Source organism: Nicotiana sylvestris, chromosome 6 (genome assembly GCF_000393655.2).
Source record: "Nicotiana sylvestris chromosome 6, ASM39365v2, whole genome shotgun sequence".
Lineage (NCBI taxonomy): Eukaryota > Viridiplantae > Streptophyta > Magnoliopsida > Solanales > Solanaceae > Nicotiana > Nicotiana sylvestris.
The window spans coordinates 139,871,885-139,896,435 of record NC_091062.1 but is presented as its reverse complement, the minus strand read 5'-3'; the positions used below and the strand labels follow the sequence as shown (position 1 = coordinate 139,896,435).

The window sequence follows — 24,551 nt, the reverse complement described above, 5'->3', positions numbered from 1 at the left end:
CCCAACCCTAGTGTGAGTACCTAATGGGTGTTTAATTTAGGGCTTGTTTGTGATTGGGTGAGTGATATTTTGCCTAGTCCTTGCTTGAATTTTAAAATTAATGGTTGCAAACATTGATTCATGCCTAATTGACTTAGCCTCTACTTGAGAGAGAGAGTCTAAGTCTAGAAAAACTTGGCTAATAAGGAATTGGTGTGAACTCAAGAAATTGATATCCCCAAGTAAAGGGTTGAATCTAGAGATAGTAAAATCTGACTTGAGCATTTATCACTTGTTTTGTAAATTACCCAATTGGACTTGAGAAAGCCAAATCGGGCAAAACCACTCCAACAATCGAGAGGTATCGAGTGGGTAATTCCGTGTAATTGCTATATAACACCCCGACCAATCAAACTTTCCCTAAACCCCCCACAATCTGTTAGGTAACCAACCACCTAGGTGAAAGTCACGACCCTAGATCATTTATAAACTTGAAAAACAACAATACCAAAAATATCGTTCTCTAGCTTTTCATTTACAAACCTTAGCATAAAAATTAGAAGTAGAAAGAATCAACCCAATATGTGGAAGAGCATTTTGGGCACGTCATACAATTAGTCTAGATATATACCTAATCCAATATAAGCTCTTTGTGGAATCGACCCCGACTCACGTTGGGTAATTATAATTGCATCGACCGCTTCACAATCCCAATTAGTGGTGTGAATTTGGGCAACATCAATTTTTGGCGCTGCTGCCGGGGAGCTAAAAACGGATTTAGCAATATATTTGGTTTTGTGTGTGATTTGTCTTCCTTTCCTTCCGGGTTACTAATATTTTTTTGAAACAATTATGATGATATAATGGCTCTCAACAATAGTGATCCTCTTGGAAACATGTCATTGGGGGATGACGGGGATGATAACCAAGTTGAAGAGGTTCCTCTTGAACCTCAAGAAAATAGACGAGGTCGACCTCCTCAAGACAACGTTCCCCTTCCACCCCCACCTCTACCTAGAGCGGTTGCACACTGGGAGTTGCCGAATGAAGGATACGCAAGTGTCGTAGTCCCGCCCCGCATTAAGGTGGGAAACTTTCAAATCACATATGTTATGCTTACACTATTAGAACAACGGGGATTCTTCACCAGGGCTCCGAGTCAAAATGCATACAAGCACTTGAAAGGGTTTGTCGACACTTACTGGGGGAGTAAACAAACAAATGACTTCGAGGATGCTTTACGGTTGAGGCTATTCCCTTTCTCCCTACGGGGGAAGGCCTTGGATTGATTAGAGAGGTTGCCAAATCATTCTATCCATACATGGGATGAATTGGCCAAAAAATTCATTTCCAAGTTCTTTTCTCGCGGGCATATGGTAACTCTTAGGGATGAGATTATAGCTTTCAAACAAGAACCCGATGAGCCCTTGCATGAGATATGGGAGAGATAACGAACAACAGTCAAAGAGTGCCCTAATAATGACATGGCGGAGGCTATGATTCAACAAACTTTCGGGTCAACACAACCAATCAATGCGTGGTCAACCAACTTGTCGTTGGAAATTTCATGGTAACGCCATATGCAGAAGCTTGTGACATCTTAGATGAAATGGCGGATACTTCATCAGCATGGCAAAGTAGAGCAAACGTTCCTCAAGGTGATCCAAATGTGATTCACTTGCATAAGGAATTTCATGATCATGGGCAAGCAATTGCCGAGTTAACCACCACAATGGATCAACTTGCCAAAGCTCAATGTCAACAAGTGCAAGGTCCCAAGCAAGTAAATGCAATGGAGGGGGTTAATATGATGGGAAAAAAGAGGAGGCAAAAGGGTCCTCAAGTGCAAAATCGAGTTGAAAATTATGTGCAAGATGATAGTGGATTTTATCAAGAGGGGAAATACAATGAACAAGAGGAGGAAGAACAATATGTGAACAACTTCCAGGGGTAAAGAAACAACAATCAAGGCCCGAATCAACAACAATGGCGATCACAGGGGAATCAGGGAAATTGGAATTCAAACAACCAAGCTAATTGGAATGGTGAAAATGGCCAAGGGATTTGGAACAATAAAGGGAATTGGAACAATCAAAGGCAATTGGAGTGGCAATAATCAAGGCTATTGGGGTGGCAACAACCAAGAAGGGTGGAACAACAACAACAACCGGGGGTCGGGTTTTCAAAGGCCCCCGATGGTTCAACAACCAAGTAATCCACCTCATTTTCATTCTCAAGGTATGAGCTCATCCAACAATGAGATGGGTCAAATTGAGAACATGTTTAAATAAATGATGGAGAAGAATGTCAACTCCAATGCTCAATTAGCCTCTCACAATACTTCAATTCATAATTTGGAAGTTCAATTGGGCCAAATATCGCAAGCTTTAAACACTCGTCCTAAGGGGGCACTACCAAGTGATACGATGGTGAACCCGAAGGGTGGGAATAATATGGGACATGCTATGGTTGTGACTACAAGTAGTGGAAAAGGTGGAGTTGCAACCACCTCAAATCAAAAGAAAATTGTGGATGATGAGCAATTGGTAAAAGAAGATAAGATGCCAAGTAATGAAGTGCAAGCAAATGATGAGGTGAGAATTGATATTGAAGACAGTGTGGAGGGGACTCAAGAAGAAGTGAACCCATCTAGGGAGCACATTGTTGACATACCGTAACTGGTAGTGCCAAAGGCTAAGGCACCAATGCCAAGGCCTCATCCTCCATACCCTTAAAGGCTTTCCAAGCAAAATATCGAGAACCAATTCAAAAAGTTTATTGACATGATGAAGAGTTTGTCTATTAATGTACCATTGGTTGAGGCCTTGGAGAAAATGTCGGGTTATGCAAAGTTCATGAAGGACTTGATGACAAAGAAGAGGTCGATGAATTGTGAGACTATAAAGATGACACATCAAGTGAGTGCACTTGTGCACTCAATGGCTCCTAAATTGGAAGATCCGGGCACTTTCACAATCCCTTTTTACTATTGGAAGCGCCGACTTTGCCAAAGCTTTATGTGATCTTGGGGCAAGTTGTAACTTGATTCTCTATTCGGTGTTCAAAACTTTGGGAATTGGGAAACCAAGACCCACATCCATGAGGTTAGAAAGGGAGGATCGTACAATGAAGAGACTTTTGGGTATTATTGATGATGTGTTGGTTCGTGTTGATAAGTTCATCCTCCTGGCAAACTTTGTGATTCTTGATTGTGAAGCGGACTATGAGGTGCCTCTTATTTTGGGGAGACCTTTCCTTGCTACGGGGAAGGCTCTTGTTGATGTAGAAGCTGGTGAGCTCACCTTTCGGGTGGGTGATGAAAAGGTGGTCTTCCATGTGTGCAAATCAATGAGGCAACCAAATAGTATTGAAGTTTGTTCATTTGTGGACTTGGTGACCGATGTAATTATTGATGATGCTAGTGCCACAATGAATATTGAGGATACTTTGGAAGTCGTGTTGCTCAACCTTGATGATGATGAGGAGCAAGAAGGCTATGTGAAATATGTGAATCCATTGCAAGGAATGGAGTCGTATACTTATGAACCCCGCAAGTTATCCTTGGATCTTGAAAACCGGAAGACTCCTCCAACAAAGCCCTCAATCGAGGAGCCTCCCACTTTGGAGTTAAAGCCATTGCCTCCGCATCTCAGGTATGAATTTCTTGGCCCTTGTTCTACTTTACCAATTATTCTTTCCTCTTGTTTGACTAACGTACAGGTAGACTCTACATTGGCGGTGCTACAAAAGAGGAAGAAAGCTATAAGATGGACATTGGCGATATTCGGGGCATAAGCCCCGCCTTTAGCATGCACAATATTATTTTGGAGGAGGGTGTCAAACCCTTCATTGAACATCAAAGGAGGCTAAATGAAGCAATGAAAGAGGTGGTCAAAAAGGATATCATAAAGTGGTTGGATAACGGTGTTGTTTACCCCATTTCTGATTGTTTATGGACTTCTCCGGTTCAATGTGTCCCAAATAAAGGGGGCATGACTGTGGTTATTAATGACAAGAATGAGTTGATTCCTACAAGAAAGATAACCGGGTGGAGAGTGTGTATGGACTATCACAAGCTCAACAAAGTCACAAGGAAAGATCATTTCCCACTCCCCTTCCTTGATCAAATGCTTGATAGATTGGCCAGTCGGGCTTTCTATTATTTCCTCGATGGGTATTCTGGCTACAATCAAATTCTTATTTCTCCATAGGATCAAGAAAAGACTACTTTCACTTGTCCCTATGGTACTTTCACATTCTCGCGGATTCCATTTGGGTTATGCAATGCGCCGATAACTTTTCAACGGTGTATGATGGCTATCTTCACCGACATGGTGGAGGATTTTCTTGAGGTCATCATGGATGACTTTTCCATGGTCGGGAATTCCTTTGATAATTACTTGAAAATTTTGGATAAGGTCTTGGCAAGATGTGAAGAAACGAACTTGGTATTGAATTGGGAGAAATGTCACTTCATGGTCAAGGAAGACATTGTCCTTGGCCATAAAATTTCAAAGAATGGTATTGAGGTCGACAATGCCAAAATAGAGGTGATTTATAAACTCCCACCCCTATATCCGTGAAGGGAGTGAGGAGCTTCTTAGGTCATGCGGGGTTCTATCTCTGATTCATCAAGGATTTTTCCAAAGTGGTGAACCCCTTGTGTAAGCTTTTGGAGAAGGATGCCAAGTTCCATTTCAACGAGGATTGCATGAAGGCATTCGAATTGCTTAAGTTCAAGTTGACTACTTCTCATATTATTACCGCACCATATTGGAGTTTGCCTTTCGAGCTCATGTGTGACGCAAGTGATGTAGCGGTTGGAGCATTTTTGGGGCAACGAATCAACAAAATCTTCCATCTGGCCTACTATGCTAGTAAGACCATGAACGATGCCCAAGTCAATTACATGGTGACCAAAAAAGAGCTCCTTGCTATTGTCTTTGCTATGGAGAAGTTCCACCCGTACTTGGTGGGTACAAAGGTGATTGTCCACGCCGATCATGCAGCGCTTCGATACTTAATGAGCAAGAAGGATTCAAAGGCAAGGTTAATATGGTGGGTGCTTCTATTGCAAGAGTTCGATCTAGAGATCCAAGACCGCAAAGGTAGTGAAAATCAAGTGGCGGACCACTTGTCTCGATTGAAGGAGGAGGGGAGGCCACATGAAGGCCTTGAGATCAATGATTCCTTCCCCGACGAGCAACTTTTAGCCATTTCAATGAATGATATGCCATGGTTCGCTAACTTAGCAAATTATCTTGTGAGTGGCATTGTACTGAATGAGTTCTCTTCAAACCAAAGGAAGAATCTCAAACGGGATTGCCTTGACTATTATTGGGATGAACTGTACCTCTTCCGTATTTGTACCGATGGTGTGATTCGAAGCCAGAGGAGAATCAAGTGGGAATTCTTGAGGCTTTCCACTCTTCACAGTATCACTATGGTGGAGCAAGAACGGCGACAAAAGTATTAAGTTGTGGATTCTATTGGGCTACTCTCTACAAGGATGCTAGTGAGCTTGTCAAGCGTTGTGATGAATGCCAAAAGGCCAGTGGAATCTCAAAGAAAAATGAAATGTCTCTCACCACTATTTTGGAGATAGATATTTTCGTTGTGTGGGGTATTGATTTCATGGGTCCGTTTGTTAGCTCTTGTGGGAACACCTACATTCTATTCATGGTTGATTATGTGTCTAAATGGGTTGAGGCTGTTGCTTTTACCAACAATGAAGCGAGGAGTGTGGTGGCATTTTTGAAGAAGAACATCTTTACAAGATTTGGTACTCCAAAGGCTATCATAAGTGATGGGGGTTCACATTTTTGCAACAAGGCTTTTGATACCTTACTCACAAAGTATGGTGTCACTTACAAAGTCTCGACCCCCTATCATCCTCAAGCAAGCGGACAAGTGGAAGTCTCCAACCAGGAGATCAAGAGTATTTTGTCAAAGACAGTGAATTCCAACCAGACGGATTGGTCAAGAAAGTTTGATGATGCTCTTTGGGCTTATAGGACGGCTTGCAAAACACCGATTGGGATGTTTCCATACCGGTTAGTGTTCGGGAAAGCTTGTTACCTTCCAGTGGAACTTGAGTATAAGGCCATGTGGGCATTAAAGAAGTTGAACCTTGAGTGGGATGTCGTCGCGAACTAAAGGGTGGCACAATTGAATGAGCTAGATGAATTCTAGTGCCATGCTTACACAAGCTCGTCTCTATACAAGGAGAATATGAAGTACCTCCATGACAAGTACATTTGAAACAAGGAGTTCAAAAAAGGTGATGTTGTGTTATTATTCAACTGTCTATTGCGGATGTTTCCGGGCAAGTTGAAGTCTAAATGGAGTGGCCCATTTGAGGTTGTGAATGTAACCCCTTTTGGTGCATTAGACCTCAAAAATAAGAATAATGAAGTGTTTAGGGTCAATGGGCATCAGGTGAAACACTATCTCGGAAAAGTTGATAATGGCCAGGTCGTGGCGGTTCTCCATTTCAAGTGAATGGTAATCCGCATCGTGCCGCGACGTTAAATGAGGCGCTTCTTTGGAGGCAACCCATGTGTCTTTTTCCTTATCTTTTTCTTCTTCTTTAGATAGGTTTTGTTTTGTGCTAACTAGTTTTGAAGTGTACGCAGGAATGAGTGTGCTTTGCAGGGACTGTGCCCAAGAAAATGGCTAAGTGTTGCAAAAAATGCGGGCCTCACATTAACTATGCGGACCGCACAATTTTGTATGCCACAGCAGAGAGGAATTTGCGGCCACATAATTCCTTGTGTGGTCGCACATCTGGATACCCAAAAATGCACCCTCTCTGAATTTTGTCTAATAGAAAACATAGTCATTCTGCGGTCGCACTTGAAATTGTGCGGTCCGCACAAATTCTGCAGTCGCACTCACTTTTGTGTGGACTGCAGAGCTTCATCAAGGTCCATGTAAAGAGTGCGGACCGCACTCAAAATTGTGTGGCCACACTCAGCTTAACTTTTGACCGACTTGGTCAACCTATAAATAGAACCCCGGTGCACTATTCACAACTTTACATACTTTGAGTTCTTGAGACTTAAGCAAGTACAGTGCATGACAAATTAGTTCATACTCCATACTCATTTCATCAAATTTAGATTCTCACCTGCATCCTTCATCATTGGTATGTTCAACCCATGTTAGATTTTTCCAGTTTTTTTTCTTCTTAATTTTTGTTCTTGATTAGTATAGTTACTTGTAGGCCTAAAATGTCAAATGTTCTTCATGTGTGCTTAAAACTTGTATGGGTAATGTCATGTATGCTTAATGGGGATTGGGTAGATCATTCATCATGCTTAATCTGCAAATACCAGGTCTAAATTGTGCAAAAAATGCAAAAACCTAAACTCAGTGTCGTGTGATTTCAAAATTGTGCGGCACCACACAAAATCGTGTGGTCTGCAGATCTTAAAATTAGGGCAAATGTGTTGCATGAAAAGTGCAGTCCGCACTCAAAATTGTGCAGTTCGCAGAAAAATTATGCGGCCACAAAATAATGTGTGCGACCGCACTTTGGAACTTCAGAGAACCAATGTTCTGAACTTGGGATTGTGCAGTCGCACTCGAAATTATGCGGTCCGCACTTCAGGATGTGCGGCCGCACTTTGAAATTGTATGGTCCGCACATGGCAGTCTGTGGCCGCACTCAAAATTGTGCAGTTCGCGCTGTCTTTTCTGTAGACTGTTTTCTTATGACTGCAATGCAACTGTTTACACTATTTTGAACTCTAACTGACTTATGTGCCTTGTATTGCAGACAATGGTTCGATCATGAGGTAGAGGCGATACATATAAAGGGAGAGGTGAAAACTCCAGAGGCCGAGGCAAAGGTACTCAACCTTTGGGAGTGCAGAAGAAAACATTAACCAAAAAGCAAACCACGGGGAGAGGTAGGGCCACAGAGCCTTCAGAATCAAGCTCATAGGGAAGCCTCCGAAGGTCAATTAGTGTAGCAACAACCTGAGGCCCAGTCCCAACCATCACAATTCCTTGGGAGATACCAACTCCGTGACGAACCCTCCACTACAACAACTTCTTCTGAGGGTTTAGATGTCGGTAGCCAGGGTTCATAGCCCTCCTCTATGCACACTCCCCCTGCACCAGTTGCAGCAGATGATGATGATGATGTTCCTGTTGATGGTAGAGGGGGTGACACTAGAGTGGGCGGTCTAGAGAGGTCGAAGAAGAAAGAGATATGGGAAGATAGATTTGTGGGTTTGACAGCCTTCACAAGGTTCAGAAAATTGTGGTCCCAAAGATCGATCACACTTGAGCGGCAATTCTTATTAAAGGATTTGGATAGATACAATCCAAATGTCCTTAAGCAGTTTAGGAAGCTCAAGGGGTGGATGTGGTTCACCAAGAGTGTTTTGGATGCCAAGGAGCACTTGGTACGTGAATTCTATGCCAATATGGCATACATCAAGAAGGGTACCAAAGTGACCAAAGTGAGTAATTTGAAGGTCAAATTCTATCAAAGCTCTCTGAATACTTACTTGGGGTTCGAAGAGGTAGAGCCAGTCCAGTACTTGGAGAAGCTTTCTATGGGTGATGCAGCTCGCTCTTGGCTAGCAGAGATCTTGGCAGCTCCAGGACCACCACCACCGTGTATCACAACGGGGGTTTCCATCACGGGCCACCCTCAATTTTGAAGCAAAAGGGTGGCAAACTTTTGTGTGCAACCGGTTAGACCCAAGCCATATTGAGAACAATCTCCCACTCTCCCAAGCAGTTTTGGTGGCATCTATCATGGCTGGGTACCCAATCAATGTGAGTGTCATCATGTCGGCCAACATATTAGTGGTTGTCCAAAAAGGTGAAAGCTCCTATCCATATCCTAATACCCTCGCAGAATACCTTACAGATGCAAAGCTGGAGCCGAGAAGCTTTGATACAAAGGTACAAGCCAAAAATCCCTTCTCATGGCACTCTTTCCAAGGCCTGGGAAACCCAAAGTTCAAGGGTAAGGCAACTGCCACCGGTGGCCAGTCTGATGAGCCAATAGTAGTGGTTACAGATTCAGCTGTTGAGCCTTCTACAGCTTCTATGCCTTCCACAACAGCCGGTCCTTCCATTGAGACAGCTGACATGCCACCACCTCCATCTTCTAGACCATCTGCATCAGTTCCAGTGCATGCCTCATCCACATATCCACTCATTACGCTGCGAGTCTCCCAGACATTGGCGAGTCTCAACAACTAGATACAGACAGCTACTTCAAAGCTATCTGACATATCTAGTGTTGTTGCAGCACAGTCTTCTACCCCAGCAGCATCACATGTATCTTCGTCTATGGAGGAAACGTTGAAGAAGGTTCTAGAAAACCAGCAGACAATTATGGATACTCTGGTGGCACATGGGGGAGTCATTGAGGAGTTAGGAAAACAGGTGAAGAAGATGCAGAAATCTCAGGCTTCAAAGAAAGCAATGGATAGATTGAGTAAAGAAGTGGCCAAGAAAGCATTTGCTGGTGATTTACCACTTGATCTGCTGATGGAGTCAGCACCTGCAGCACCAACAGCACCATCAGTACCTGAGGCATCAAAGGCAGTAGTTGGCCAGTCTGAGGAGCCAGACATTGCTGCCCACACGGTTGAGGAAATGCTTCAGATGTTTACCAACCTCGTTATTCCCCGACTGGAGGATGATGAGATCTAGTTGGAGGATACTAAGGGTGCTGATGATGCCATTCACATTGAGGCCACATAAGGAGTTCTCTTCACTCTCTACCCTTCCTTATTCTAATTTTTGTTAAGCATTGAGGACAATGCTTATTCTTATTCAGGGGGTGGTCTATTTTGATTAGTTTGATATGAAATTGGTTTATAATAACTTTAATACTCTTTTTCTTTTATCTTGATTCCCTCTTTCATTATGTATATATTCCTCCCTCTCTTTTGATGTATATATTCTATTCCTCTCGGGTTGTATATTCATTTGTCTTACTTTTAGTAGTTTATTTCATAGCTTCTTTAGTATGTTTTTCTTAGTAATATAACTTCTTATTTAGTTTAATAGCTTCTTTTTGATTTAGTAGCTTCTTTTTATGTTTAAGCAAGCAATAAGCCTTTGGTTTTCTTAATGCCACAATTCTTTCCAAAGGTAGGTTTTGTGTGAATCGGGTGGCTCTTCCCAACGATGGATGGCATGAAAACCTTCTTAAGGGATTGAGTCTATTTTTTATGTTTAGGTAAAAACAGTAGTATTAATGAATAAAAAGGGTCAAGTATGCTCCACTTGGTACCAACACATTTAACTACGACCTTATGGGTTAAAACAGACTCGTGTGTTGACTTGAGCAATCATCGAGTAGTTTAGTTGAACCATTATTGATTTTCAATCTTGAATATAGTTATTGTGGGCCCTCGACTCTATCTTCTTTAACAATCCAATTGTGTGAGAAGTGAGATTTTTGTTACAAGTCCAAGTACCCCTGCTAATAGTCTAGAACTTACCCGAATATTTTTCTAAGTGAAATTCTAAGTTTGGCTTGGCTTCAGACATGATTGTAGGCTCTCCTTGATCCAATTTGAAATTTTTCATAGCCCACCAATGTGACATCCCTAGTCAACCCATTTGATCCTAAGACCTTTTTCATTTGATAACCACGTTACAAGCCTTTATCCATTTTGTAGTGACCCTCTCTTGGCACCCGAGCTTTCCTTAACATTCTTGAGAAACAATTGGCTAAAACATAAGTTTGGCGGAGAGGTGAGGAGCTTGAAAGTGTTATACAGGCACAAAAAGAGAAGAAAATTAAGAAAAGGAAAGGCAAAGAAAAAGAAAGAATGAACAAAAGAAAAATGCAAAAAGAAAGTGAATAAAATGAAGAGTTGAAGGGATTCAAAGAAAAGCAATGATTCAAAGCATAGAGAAAACAAAGAAGGAGAAAATGAACATCATGAACAAGAAAGAGTGACATTAAGTCTCTCTAGTTCCCCCGAGGAAAAAGAAAATGACTCAAAGAGTCGACAAAGCATGAGCCAAAAAAGAGAAAAATAGAGTGCTTAAGGAAAGATGAACCCGTTTCTATTCCAACATTTCATACCCTTGTCCAATAAGACTTCATTACATTCCGAAAAAGCCCTACGTGATTTCAAGCCCATTGATCTTACATTACTGGTGATTTACATGAGGGGCAAGCATATGGTACTTAGAGCCGTACTTGTGACATTCTTTTGAGAGAGATGATCGAACTTTTCACAAATCCTTGAATTAAGTGTTACATTCTTAAGTGAGATATGTTAACGAAGAGTAGAGGAGCAGGAGTTTGGGATCCACAATAACCTACATGAGAGAGCAAGCTTCCTTGATGAATAAAGTCAACTCTTGATGCTCTAGTGTCACATTAGAACTATTGTACTTAAAAAGTCAAATCATTGCTTTGTTAATAATTCATAAGTGTTGTGGGTAATTGTGGGTCCCAATTGATGTGTGTTTGATTCACCTTAGGTTGGCTGAAATAGCTCTTTTCTTGTGGAGGTGAGAATTACCTTATTTGCTTGAGGACAAACAAAAGCTTAAGTTTGGGGGAGTTGATAAGTAGGGATTTTGACTACTTATTTATACTCTTTTACTTTCGTTTTAGCTCAAAATTACTTAAAGATATTCCCGAAAACTGACGAAATGTGCTTCCTTGCAGGAGTGTTGGAATATGAGTCAAAGAGATGAAAATCAACTCAAGAAGGAGTAATTTTGGACAAGGACTAAAACAAAGCAAAAAGAGCAAAGTGCAGACCGCACAGTATTGAGTACGGCCGCAGATCATGAAGAACCTCTGACAGATTTTCTTTGCAAAGTACGGACCACAGAATTATTGTGCGGCCGCAGAAGATGAGGTTCAAAAATATGTGTTTGGATCCATGAAGAAGTGCGGACCGCACTATCATTGTGCGGCCGCAGAATTCAAAAGTGTGGCCGCACTCAAAAACGTATGGTCCGCATAAGTCTCTCATGTCAAGCTCAAGTTCAAGAGTGTGGCCGCACTAAGAAATGTGCGGCCCGCGAAATCTGAAGAAGTGCGACCGTAACTCAGAATTGTGCGGCCGCAGAAGTCCATCCTGTCAAGCCGCATACAGAATTGTGCGGCCGCAGAACCTCCGTAGGGGCAATTTTGTCCGATAATTTTAGCTGTGTATAAATAGTCTTTTTTGTCAAAATTAGGTCAAGTTTTAACACCAGAAAATAGATAGTCGTTTTTCCTTTACTGTTTTGGGTAACTTTGTAATAGTTTATCATTTTAACATTGGATTTTCTTCCTTTTATCATTTATTATGAGTTTAATCTTATTTTCTTCTTTAGTTTCTTCTATTTTCTCTATGAGTAGCTAATTTCTTAGCTAGGGTTGTGACTCAACCCTAGTGTGGGTACCTAATGGGTGTTTAATTAAGGGCTTATTTGTGATTGGGTGAGTGATATTTAGCCTAGCTCTTGCTTGAATTTAAAAATTAATGGTTACAAACATTGATTCATGCCTAATTGAATTAGTCTCTACTTGAAAAAGAGAGTCTAAGTTTAGGAAAACTTGGCTAACAAGGAATTGGGGTGAACTCAAAAAACTGATAGCCCCAATTAAAGAGTTGAATCTAGAGATAGTAAAATCCGACTTGAGCATCTATCACTTATTTTGTGAATTACCCATTTGGACTTGAGAAAGCCAAATTGGGCAAAATCACTCCAACTACCGAGAGGTATCGAGTGGGTAATTGTATGTGATTGCTATATTACATCCCGACCAATCAAACTTGCCCTAAAGCCCACAATCCATTAGGTAACCACCTAGGTGGAAGTCACGACCCTAGATCTTTTATAAACTTGAAAAACAACACCAAAAATATCGTTCTCTAGCATTTCATTTACAAACCTTAGCATAAAAATTAGAAGTAGAAAGAATCAACCAAACATGTGAAAGAGCATTTTGGGCATCATATACTTAGTCTAGATACATACCTAATCCAATATAAGCTCTCTATAGAATCGACCCCGACTCACGTTGGGTAATTATAATTGCATCGACCGCTTCACAATCCCAATTAGTGGTATGAATTTGGGCGATATCAGGTACTGTCTGTCGGGGACCGGTGTGGCCTCGTTCCCCTCGCTGCGGGTATCACTGATTGAATCTTCATGCTGAGGCTGATTTCCTTGGGCCTCAAGGTTGTGTGTGTTGTTAATACCATTATCTACCATTTTCTATGATTTTTTACTAAGAACAAATAATCAAAACACATTATTAAAAGAGACAAGGACCAATTTAATTACACAATTGTCTAAGCCCCACGGTGGGCGCTAAACTATTAACGCGTAAAACGGTACAATTGAATTTATACTTGATTTATAGACAAGTGAATTAATTTGATCATGAAATAATAGATGAATTAGATGAAAATATAATACTTAGCCTTGAGATAACGATAAAATAGCAGAATATTCCTTGTAATGGGCAGTGTACTTAATGTTGTAGAATATTCATTATTAAATGTTACAAGGTGACATGCATTTACTTTATCTTTATGAATATCGTTCTCTTTGGTAACAGATGGGATTGTTGTCTCCCATTTTAACTATCTTTTGTCTTTGGCTCCATATGTTATTTCCTCATGCGATCATCTAATATAAACATATTTTCCCCTATACAGTTAGTATATAATTGTCCTTTTCTTTGTCAAGCTTTCTTCTTCTTTTATGGTCATATCAATTAATGGTCATAGTTGTATCGATTTCCAATTTGAAAAATGTGAAAAAAATTCCAATTTTGGGATAGTCAATTTTTCAGGTTCAAATTGTTTAACTAATACTCCATCCTTTTTAATTTATGTGAATTTATTTATTTTTTAGTCCGTATCAAAAATAATAACTTTTTTTCTATATTTGAAAACAATTTACTTTTACGCAATGATTTATAGTCACACAAATTTAAAAATCTTCTCGAAATAGAGTAACAAGCCAAAAAGGGGTCCACTAACATCCTCCATAAACTGTATTTAATCATCTTTGAGGATCATTAATTGGACGTTTAATGGGATTCATGGAATTATATATGACAAACGTCCTTCTCCATTTATGTGTTCTATTTCTATTGTTCCGAAGAAATAGTTACACAGTTATGCGTAAGCTTCATTATCGTAATTAATCACCATATTCCACACACACCAAAAAAAAAAAAACAATAAATATAAAACGTATCAAATGCACCTACACTTAGAATGTTACATTTGTGTATATATATATAGGTTCAATATTCCTTTTATGCAGAGGACTGCTAATTGGCATGTACTTTTGGAAATTTCATTAAAAAATTAAACGTGATACATGTCTGTCAAAAGAAAGAAGAATGAACATTCACTAACATAGTGAAAGATAGAAAGAATCCATATTTAATGATACAAATTAAAGAGTCTAGACATTGTATGTAATTAATTCATTATCGTTATAAGAAGCCAAGTAGTGTATCAGAAATTAGTCAGCAAGTTTCTAGACTTGGTAACACTGATCAAAATAGAGTTTTGTACGCTCACTATATAAACTTGACGAGAATGGAGTTTCTTCCAAAATCCTAAGGCCAAAAATCATGAAATTAGTAAGAATAATAGTGTTAAGTGGGATATTATACTTGAGATTGGTTTTTGGAGAAATTAATAAAGAAGAAGCGTGTGGATTTCCAGCCATATATAACTTTGGTGATTCGAATTCGGACACAGGTGGAAAATCAGCAGCTTTTCATGAGGTGCAGCCACCCAATGGTGAGACTTTCTTTCGCAAACCTTTTGGAAGGGTATGCGACGGTCGTCTTATCGTTGACCTCATAGGTAAAAAATGTCAGTATATATATATATATATATTAAGCTTAAATTTTTGATTGGTTTTTTTTCTTCCTTTACAGCGGACAGGTTGGATTTACCGTACTTGAGTGCGTATTTAGATTCAATTGGTGCAGATTTTAGAAATGGTGCTAATTTTGCAACAGTTGGTTCATCTATCCTACCTGGTGGTTACAGTCCTTTTTACCTTGGTGTTCAGATTTCTCAGTTTTTACAATTCAAGAAACGTACTATTTTGCTCAGTAATTTAACAAGTGAGTTATCCTTGCCTTAATTTTCTTTATTTTTTTTTACATATAAATGTACTTAGAATTAGGGGTGTACATAGGTCGGGTTGGTTCGGATTTTACAATTACCAAACCAAACCAATTGTGTCGGGTTATTAAATCTAAAGACCAAACCAAACCAATAAAACTCGGGTTTTTCATTCTCGATTTTTCTCGGGTTTTCTCGGATTTTGGGGTTGTTCGGGTTTTTTCCCGGTAAAATCTTCGAAGAACAAAACATATAAATTGTGCTCAAAATATTTTTTAGTTCTAGTAAGATACAACTATATAAAGTATTTTCCAAGAAAATAATACAAAATATGAGATATGTCATGGCATTATCCTAAAATATTCAACAATAAAGATAATAAAATAATGTAATATAAATATTGCTAATTACAAAGCCATAATAAAAATAAATAAAATCTAAAAATACTAAGTCATGCTAAAATAAGTAGAATAATAAGGAAGTATGAATTACATGACTAAACGCTAAAGAAAAAATAAAAATAGGTTATGCATTCTTATCTAAATTATTGCAAAACAAAAAATAGATATTCAATACATTCTCGTTCGTAGTATTGAATTGAATGTCTTTTGTTAGCACTAGTATTGATTTGATTTTGGTTTGGGCTTTTGTTAGCACTATTTAATTTACTAATGTTAATTGTTAATCGCTATAAAACTTATTGGAACATTCAAAAGTTGTAAGTCCAACCTTCAAATAATACCTAAAAAAATAAAATTATGAAATCTTTTAAGAATATATTTATAAATTACATCACAATAAGTATATTTATATATTAAATATATCTAAAATTTCTATATATGTAATGTCGGGTTGGTTTGGTTTCGGTTTGACTTTCTTTAGTTAAAATCAAACCAAACCAATTATGGTCGGGTTTTTTTTCCAACACCAAACCATAGTCGGGTTTTTTTTCTCGGTTTGACTCGGATTATCGGATTGGTGCGGTTTATCGGTTTCCTTTGTACACCCCTGCTTAGAATGACTCTTCTAATAAGGTTTAATGGCTATTGATTATATTCATGCAGTTACAAACTCGAAGCGGTTTTCGTCAAAAGTGAATATTCCAAAGCCAGATGATTTTTCAAAGGCAATTTACACATTTGACATTGGACAGAACGACCTTTCCTATGGTTTTCAACATACACACGAAGCACAAGTCCGAGCATCTATTCCACAAATCCTAGACAACTTTACTCATGCCATACATGTACGGTCTTTTTTTTCTATTGGATTTTTCTTTCAATCTCTTCAATACAGCATCTGAAAAATTGTTGGATCCCCCCTAAATTTGCAGGAAGTAAACAAAGTCTTTTTTTCCAAAATCCACTCCTAAAATTACGTAACGTCTCCTGACGATTCTGTTGTTCAATGAATTTAACTTGACCTAATTTTCACATGGAACATAATTATATGTGGAAAACTAATAAAAAATTTAGTGACAAAGTATATTAAATTATAACACATAATTTCAAAAGTGCAATGAAATCTATAATAGAAGAGGAACCTTGGCGTAACTGGTAAAGTTGCCCAGGAGGTGACGAGTTCGAGCCGTGGAAATATTCTCTTGCAGAAATGTAGGGTAAGGCTGCGTACAATAGACCCTTGTGCTCCGACCCTTCCCCGGACCCCATGCATAGCAGGAGCTTAGTGCACTAGACTGCATGTTTTAATGGACTGTATAATAAGAAATTAACGATTTGAACCCATCAAATTTAAATTCTGGATCCATCAATGTTTAGGAGATATACGCTTTTGTTTTTTTGTTTTTTTTTTTATTGTTGGTTTTTCTTCTTCCTGTTAATACTTGTATACATACATAATTTGTGCAGCAACTTTACACTGAAGGGGCTCGGAATTTCTGGATCCATAATACTGGACCTATTGGATGTTTGCCTTATAGTGTGATATCTTACCCATTGAAGCCTCAGGGCTTGGATGCCACTGGATGCATAGAGAGCCAAAATGAGGTGGCTCGAGAATTCAACAAGCAGCTCAAGGACAAGATATCACACTTAAGAAAGGAGCTCACTTATTCTGCAATTACTTATGTTGACATTTATTCAGCTAAGTATAAACTAATTAGCACTGCCAAGAAACAAGGTACTATAATATTTTTATCTTTAGTTACTTTATAAATGAGCTGATTGTGTAAAGGACAGCCCGGTGCACTAAGCTCCCACTATGAGCGGGATCCGGGGAAGGGCCGAACCACAAGGGTCTATTGTATGTAGCCTTACCCTGCATTTCTGCAAGAGACTGTTTCCACGGCTCGAACCTGTGACCTCCTAGTCACATGGCAGCAACTTTACCAGTTACGCCAAGGCTCCCCTTCAAATGAGTTGATTGAGTAGTAATATTTTTTACACTGTCAGTGCATAGAACTTAAACTCCTAAAACGTATCGCTAGTAGTTTAAGTATATATTTTTTATGGACAAGCAGGTTTTGGGGATCCAATGAAATTCTGCTGTGGTTGGTACAACAATGGATATGAAGTTGCATGTGGGCAGACAACAGTAGTGAATAGAACAGAGTATGGGAAGGCATGTAGTGATCCTACAAAGTACATTAGTTGGGATGGAATACATTACACAGATGCTGCCAATGTCTGGTTAGCCAACTCCATTCTCAATGGCTCTTTCTCAGACCCTCCAGTTCCCGTTGAACAATCTTGCACTCACTTATCAACAAGAGTTTAACCAGATAGTTCTTTGGTCAGGCCAATCATCCTACAGTTTCCAAGAATATTACTGCCATATATATAGCTGCATATGTTGTATTTGTCTACTACCACTGAGAAGCCATTTAGGAACTTCTCAATCTTATTTTATGTGTATGTATGGTCACCTTAATCTTTGATAAAAGTGTTTTTTTTCCTTCAAAAAATGTATTATCTGCTACTCCATTGTCTCGTTTTGTCGTCTTTCGTCAGTACTACAACAACTATTACGCCTTAATCCCAAGCTAGTCGTCTTTCGTCAGTACTACAACAACTATTACGCCTTAATCCCAAGCTAGTCTTCGTCAGTACTACAACAACTATTACGCCTTAATCCCAAGCTAGTCGCAACTGTTATAAGAGGTAAGGAAATTAAACAGACTAAACAAGTCAAACACATAATTGCTATACTAGTTTAACCAACCAAAGCATTCCATATGTTGGGAAACTTTGGGATAACAAGTAAACCATAAAACTAGTAGATTATACTAAAAGAAACTTGTTAACAAAAGCTGATTTTCAAAATGCCAACAAGTCCACAGCTTTCTACTTCAATTGATTCCATAAGGATGCATAATGTTATAATGAACTATAAGGTTAATTTCAAAAACAGGTTTATGTCTGATGTCACTCATTCAAGGTAAGGAAAAAAGACATATTCCTTTTTCTCCAGAACACCACATCAGTGTATACCCAAAATGTTAAGCTATTTATAATTTATGAGAAAAAGTTTCCAGGCAAAGAAGAAAGGAAATCTTGAACATCGTGTAACTCCCTGTCTGCACAATATATATACTAACTACTCTACCTCGACCAACTTTAGAATCTATATACATCCTAAAACTTCTCAGCTCTTTTAACCACTTGGCGGTTGAAGGGGCTACTGGAGCATGCTTCTCATATGAAAGGTGAGTTGCTAGTATTATGCATTATGCAATCAAAGTAAGTCATCTTCTTGTTTTGGTTTCTATTGTAGGTGACACTTGTGATCCACCACCAAGAGCTGCAGCAGCAGATTCCACGTGAGTGAGAAGATATTCGTAGATCTTTTTTCTTATCCTATCGATGGTCTCAGAATCGATTTCGGGACTTTCATCATCCTTGTTAGATCCAATCTCATCCAACCAGTCATTCACACTCTTCAGCTGGGATAACATGCCGGCTATTTGACCATTATCTGATAAAGCAGAGGCATCCACATCAGCATCCAAGAACCTTTCGACAAATCCTAAGAACCAGTCTTGGGACGCCATTCGTAACATCTCGGCCAAGTCCACAGTCTCTTCAAGACCGTCTCCTCTGACCCAATCCGCCGGAGGTGGAGATTTTGGCTTCTGATTAGCAGCTACTCCATCCGTTAAGCGCCGTTGAGAACCTGATGACTGAATCTTAGAACTGACTGTTGGGCGGGGTTTGGCTTGGTTTTTTGCAGGTGCATTTTTGGTTGAGTTGTCAAGGACTAGCATAGGTAGATTTCCAGCCATAGTCTTTGGGCTTGGCGAGGCAGCTGAAGTGGCACTTGGACTTGAAGTTGCTTTTTTGGTATACACCGAGAAGGATGACAGATTGGTAGCTAATGCAGCATTGACCCATAGAGCTGCCTGTTTACGTTTTTGTGACACAACCTTAAGTTCTTCTTCGGATGGGTTTTCTTCATGATCTGATGCTGAATCAGCTGACATGGTCTTGGATAAAGACTCGCCAACAAGACGAACATTCTTCAAACTTGCGTGCAGCGCCAAGAATTGCTCAACAGCAGACTGCGGGTTATCTTCCTTTGCTGAGGAGCTCAACTCAGAATAGGTGCTGAACAATCAAATAAAGAAATCGGAAGTTGTTTTTGGGTTGCATGATAAAAGGATAAATTCAGTTGACACTGATGAATTAACAAACTATAAAGGTACCACAATTTGAAAGTCCAAATAAACTCTTACAGAACCATGATCCACTATTTGCGTAGAATGGCAGAGTAATCCTTATTAACCCAGTGCGATTTGATTTCATTTGGTAACCAGTCTACATTAGAAGAATAATTAAAATTTGCACCAGAACAATTCCTTCCTCTAACATGTCCCCACACACCCAGCTGAAACCTATCCCTACTATCACTTCGGTTGATAGTAGGGGGCATTCCTTCCATTTTGTTAAAGAGTCACTAACTTAAAAATGTGTTATGGTCTGTGATTTTATAGGTGGAAACTGGGGGAGGCCCGACAGCATTTTCTGTCCCTTCCTTTTCCTCTTTCAGTAATTCCGGTTGTGAAAGAAAACCTTCTCAACATGGTTATCGTAAAAATCCAAGATGACTTGGTCAAGAAGCCCAAGAGGAGCACATGAATATTAAATGATGGTGGATTCCTTCTAATTTTGGAAAACAGACATCTTACCCCAATGATAAAAAAGTTCAAGGGCATGCAGATTAAATTATATTTACCCCGTAGTACTTCTTCAAAATCTATTCATGTCAGATTCAGCACCCTGATTGAGCAACTATATTTCCTAGCAAGAAACAGGAAATTTATAGATAACTCCAGTTATACAGGACCAACAAGTAAAAGGAAAAGTGAAGTCACAAAGATCACACCAGAAAATGTTACTGAAAATTAAAGGCAAGAGATCACTTAGCGCTCTCTTTTCTAATTCAATAAGAAAAGAACGTTGCTATTCATACAATTTAGTAAACAATTTGGCTTCATCATATGGGACAACAAATCCACCGAAACAAATTACATAGGGCTGTCACGTGAAGGAAGATAACATACTAACTAAAAGAAGAAGCAGTCACCCTTCTGTATGAAAGTTATTGATCAGAAACAAATTCCTTATTTCAACCAGAAATCTATACATATCCAGCGTCCTACCCCCACCCCATTTCACCATTACCGAGGAGCAAAAGGAGATTCGCTTTTGGCAATTGCACCCAAATAAAAGGAAATTTGTCTATATGGGATTGTGCGTGCGTTCAAGTGAGATGAAGCGAGGTAAAACCGTAAGCGTGGAAGTGTTAAGAATCATACTACCCCATGAGGTACATATCCAATTTATTTCAACAGACTCTGAATACATATGCAGAAATAGAATAGTTCATGTTTCCTCCCAGGAAGTCATCCTTAACACTTTCAAAGGAAGCATTAACTGTTCAATATGACCAAACCAGATCTCACAGATGAGCTATTAGTAAAGTGTGCTGTTATCCTCAAAATTTACCACATCCAGAGGCATCATGAGCCAGTCTAGCTTTTGACACCCTTTTAAGGCAATAACATTTATTTATTCTTAAACAAGAATAAGGTGCAGTGAAGGATTAGATAAAGATTGCAGACAGCTCAACCTTCCAGTAATATTAGACAAGAACAAAAAAAGAAATGGGCAGTGGACTAAAGCTGTTACTCTTACCAATTCCTTTTTCTAGTTTACCACCCATAAACACTATTTAGCAACTAAAAACAGCATCACCATAATAAGATGACAAGATTTTAATGCACATTCTCCCGCCCAACTGAACTCCTGGAGCAAAATAAGCGGTCAAAATTGCTTGTCCATACCATAAGGCAGTGTTAGGCTCAAGATTCTTTCAGTTAATCACTGTATAGTAGTTCCAACAGTGTGATGCATTAAATGAGGAATACAGCTGTATTTTTCACCCACACTAAGCTCGCCCAAAGAAAAAATGAAAGAGTTTGAAGTGGTACACTCCAAATTTTTGGTAATTGATTACACAGAATGTAGCCATAGAACCTGAATCTTTCTCAATTGGCTCCAACTTAACAAGATGTTACTAGATATACAGCCTAAGTGCCTAACTCTTTTGATTAGTTTTTGGTGCACCCACGAGTTCCCTTTTTCTGTAGATAACTGGGTGTCCTTTTTTTATCAGGTAAATAAATGGGCGTCTTTGTAGAGAACCCTATTTTCAGGATGTATACTTGTATATGGGGTTTTCTCCCCACAGCATCAACAAATATTACCTTACAACAACTATTAATACTATGCCTCAATCCCAAACAAGCTGGAGTAAATAAACTGATTTTAGCTCTTAAAATTCACCTTTTACCATCCACACTCAAATAGAAGGAATAGCTATTAAATTCCTACTTAAATACCCAAAAAAAGCAAAAAAGAAGGAATACCTTAAACATCTAAGTAAGCTTTCAGTAGCCGAAGCCACCTGCATAGCCTCAATGGCTGCTATCTGTGCGGCATCCCTGTGCTTCATGACTTCCTATAAGACGAGATGGTATCTTTCAGAGATCAAATAAATAGTACAATCCGCTAATGCAAATAAGAATCCAATAAGAAAAGAGTTTATAAGCAAACACATCGGCCACACATGCCTATTCAAAATAGGAAAGATTAACTAATAAGATCATCAAGTTACTCGAAAAAGTGGGAAAATATCATATATAAAAATCATACCTTTCCAATCTTTGCCAGAGAAGATGGGAGTGAAGACCAGGCAACATTTCCATCTGCTAAAGTTCTATTACTGACAGCAACTTTGACCAAGTTTTCTCCTAAGCCATTATTGACCTCTCCAGGTAGCTTTCTTCCCATGGATGTTTTCTGCTTACTTGATTTCTCAGCATCAACAGGCTCTCCATTTGTGGAAATCTTCTTTAAGGATGTTTGAACCTTATTTTCCTCTTTGGATGATTTTGCGAGTATTCCCCTGTTATCTTCTTTATATGTCAGTTTCTCACTGATTGATTTTCTTGGAACCTGCACCATTCAAAGCATTTAAATAAAGACTAAAGGGAGAGTACCAAATTCTCTGTATCAAAGGCAACAAAGTCAAATAGTTAAATGGATGTATATTTTAATCAGTTTAACCCAATACCCAAACCATCAGAAACTTTTTATCCTTGCCTCGTCCATCCTTTCTCAGAGTACTAGAAAATCATAATGAGACGGGGAAAAAAATACTTACAGAAGTGCTCCTTGTTTCGGGTTTCAAATCATGCTTGTTGACCCTCAACCTTGGACTTTCTCTACTCTTCAAATCCATATTCCCTTCCCAGCTCTTCCTCAAGGCCTTAGGCTCCAAGTCGAACCCTTTAACAATATTCTTCAATGAATTCCCGCCCAGCACTCTCTTCGGTGTTGGACTCGCCCCACGAACAGAACTTGGCTTCTCCGGTCCAGGTTTAGCTGTTGCTTTCTCCAATCGTTCTAAGCCCTTAACTTTTGCTTGTAGCTTAACTCCATTTGAAAACTTCTCAAAAGAAGTTGGTAATGAATAACAACTTGTAGGAGATGTGGGTATTGATCTTGAGCTAGAAGACTTTAATTTCAATAGAGAATCCTTTTTCTCCACTACATTTAACGCTAACTTCGACAAGTGAGACTTCGACCAAGTCAAACTAGGCTTCTTCTTTTCCACTTTTTCCTCTTTGGTACCACCATTTGATCTAGAAACTGCAGATTTGTTATTGTCTTTCACCCCCACATGATTATTGGCCAATGCTTTCGAGGTTGACTTAGTCTTATCTTGTGATTTCGAACCAGGTGACAAATTAGCATTGTTATTAAGGAAACCTAAAGAATGAGTTGCAACTATATCTTCCGGAGTTCCAACACAAGGATGTCGGCCGGGGATCGGCCGAACCCCTCTAAGGATAGGCACAGGTGAAGCAGCTTCAAGCCTCTCAACATGAATAAACTGACCTAATTGAATCTTATCACTAAGAATAAGATCATCATGTTCATCAGGCAAAGATACATAAGTGGCATGAGAAGAATCTGATACCTTTAAATAGAAACCTTGGTTTGGGAAAAGCTCACCACCTGCTAATGCTGGTACAATGCTAACCACTTGCAATAGAGATGACCTGTGCTCACCAGCAACTTTCACATCTGTGTTCATATGCTGAAGAAGCTTCAATAAAACACCAGGTACCAAAGTAGCCATTTCCCCAAATCTTCAATTAGCATTACCAGCCAAAAAAAAATCCCAAATTGAAGAACTTCAAGACTTCAACAAAGAAAGAGAATTTCTCCCCAAATTTAAGATTAAGAAGAAAGAGTACAGCTTTACAACTTTCACTCAAAGGGGTTTACACTTAAATCTCAAACCCACATAATAAATGTTGGTTTCTCATGAAAGGAAAATCCCACAAAACCACTCAAACAGATCAAATAAAAATCAAACCCTTTGCTAATAAAATAGAGAGAATAAAGCCAATGTAACCCTATTGAAACTTGCTACCAAATTAGCTTTTCTTAAACCAATAAAAGATTCCAACTTTCAGTGAATCAAGCAGATGAAAATCAAGAAATTGGTGCCATTAATGGTCAAGAGAAAGAGAAAGGGAGAATACCCAAAAGGAATCAAGAAGAGGAAGGACTGAAACTGAAAGGGGGTTTGGCATTTATACATTTATGAGCAAAATGTATGTAAATATGTAAGAAGAATAAAAGAAGTGATAAAATAGTAGCACTCCATTAATTTATTTGAAGAAACCCAAATAGGAAAAAGCATAAATAGTACTCCTATTGTATTGAAAGAGTGCAAATGAGGAAAAGGGTGAAAGGTTGCTCACATTGATTGCTCAGTACAAAGTGTCATATGGGTAAAAAGGCAACTTTTTGAAGGGCATTTTTATGATTAGTTGTTAAGTGGGAAAGAGAAGTATGAATGTATAGCCTAGTGGTTAATGAAATGAGTAGAGAAATATAAATTACTCCATTTGTTTACTTTTACTTGATATGTATAGTAAAA

General features: G+C 39.0%; 2 protein-coding genes across 2 annotated transcripts; one reads left to right on the top strand and one right to left on the bottom strand.

The window, feature by feature from the left end:
- The first annotated feature begins 14,572 nt into the window (after positions 1-14,572).
- On the top strand, positions 14,573-17,830 carry LOC104228056 (GDSL esterase/lipase At3g27950-like). Its single transcript, XM_009780463.2, has 5 exons — positions 14,573-14,810; positions 14,885-15,076; positions 16,142-16,323; positions 16,946-17,216; positions 17,557-17,830. The coding sequence occupies exons 1-5, from the start codon at positions 14,573-14,575 to the stop codon at positions 17,811-17,813; spliced, it is 1,140 nt and encodes a 379-aa protein (XP_009778765.1). The 3' UTR covers positions 17,814-17,830.
- Positions 17,831-18,434: 604 nt separating this feature from the next.
- Positions 18,435-24,339, bottom strand: LOC104228069 (uncharacterized). The gene is made up of 4 exons (XM_009780475.2): positions 22,761-24,339; positions 22,250-22,552; positions 21,964-22,055; positions 18,435-19,639 (listed from the first exon to the last, which is right to left on the bottom strand). Exons 1-4 carry the CDS (start codon positions 23,739-23,741, stop codon positions 18,781-18,783), a joined length of 2,235 nt encoding a protein of 744 aa, XP_009778777.1. The 5' UTR covers positions 23,742-24,339; the 3' UTR covers positions 18,435-18,780.
- Between the last annotated feature and the right edge of the window lie 212 nt (positions 24,340-24,551).

What these genes read in the sequence shown, in the direction of transcription:
- LOC104228056 (XM_009780463.2), top strand. Translation starts at nt 14,573, where the DNA reads ATGAAATTAGTAAGAATAATAGTGTTAAGTGGGATATTATACTTGAGA. An exon ending in ACTTTACTCATGCCATACAT is followed by an intron (nt 16,324 to 16,945) that starts GTACGGTCTTTT and finishes TAATTTGTGCAG; the next exon opens with CAACTTTACACTGAAGGGGC. An exon ending in TAGCACTGCCAAGAAACAAG is followed by an intron (nt 17,217 to 17,556) that starts GTACTATAATAT and finishes ATGGACAAGCAG; the next exon opens with GTTTTGGGGATCCAATGAAA.
- LOC104228069 (XM_009780475.2), bottom strand. Translation starts at nt 23,741, where the DNA reads ATGGCTACTTTGGTACCTGGTGTTTTATTGAAGCTTCTTCAGCATATG. An exon ending in CTCTGGCAAAGATTGGAAAG is followed by an intron (nt 22,056 to 22,249) that starts GTATGATTTTTA and finishes CTCGTCTTATAG; the next exon opens with GAAGTCATGAAGCACAGGGA. An exon ending in AGCTTACTTAGATGTTTAAG is followed by an intron (nt 19,640 to 21,963) that starts GTATTCCTTCTT and finishes TTGATTGTTCAG; the next exon opens with CACCTATTCTGAGTTGAGCT.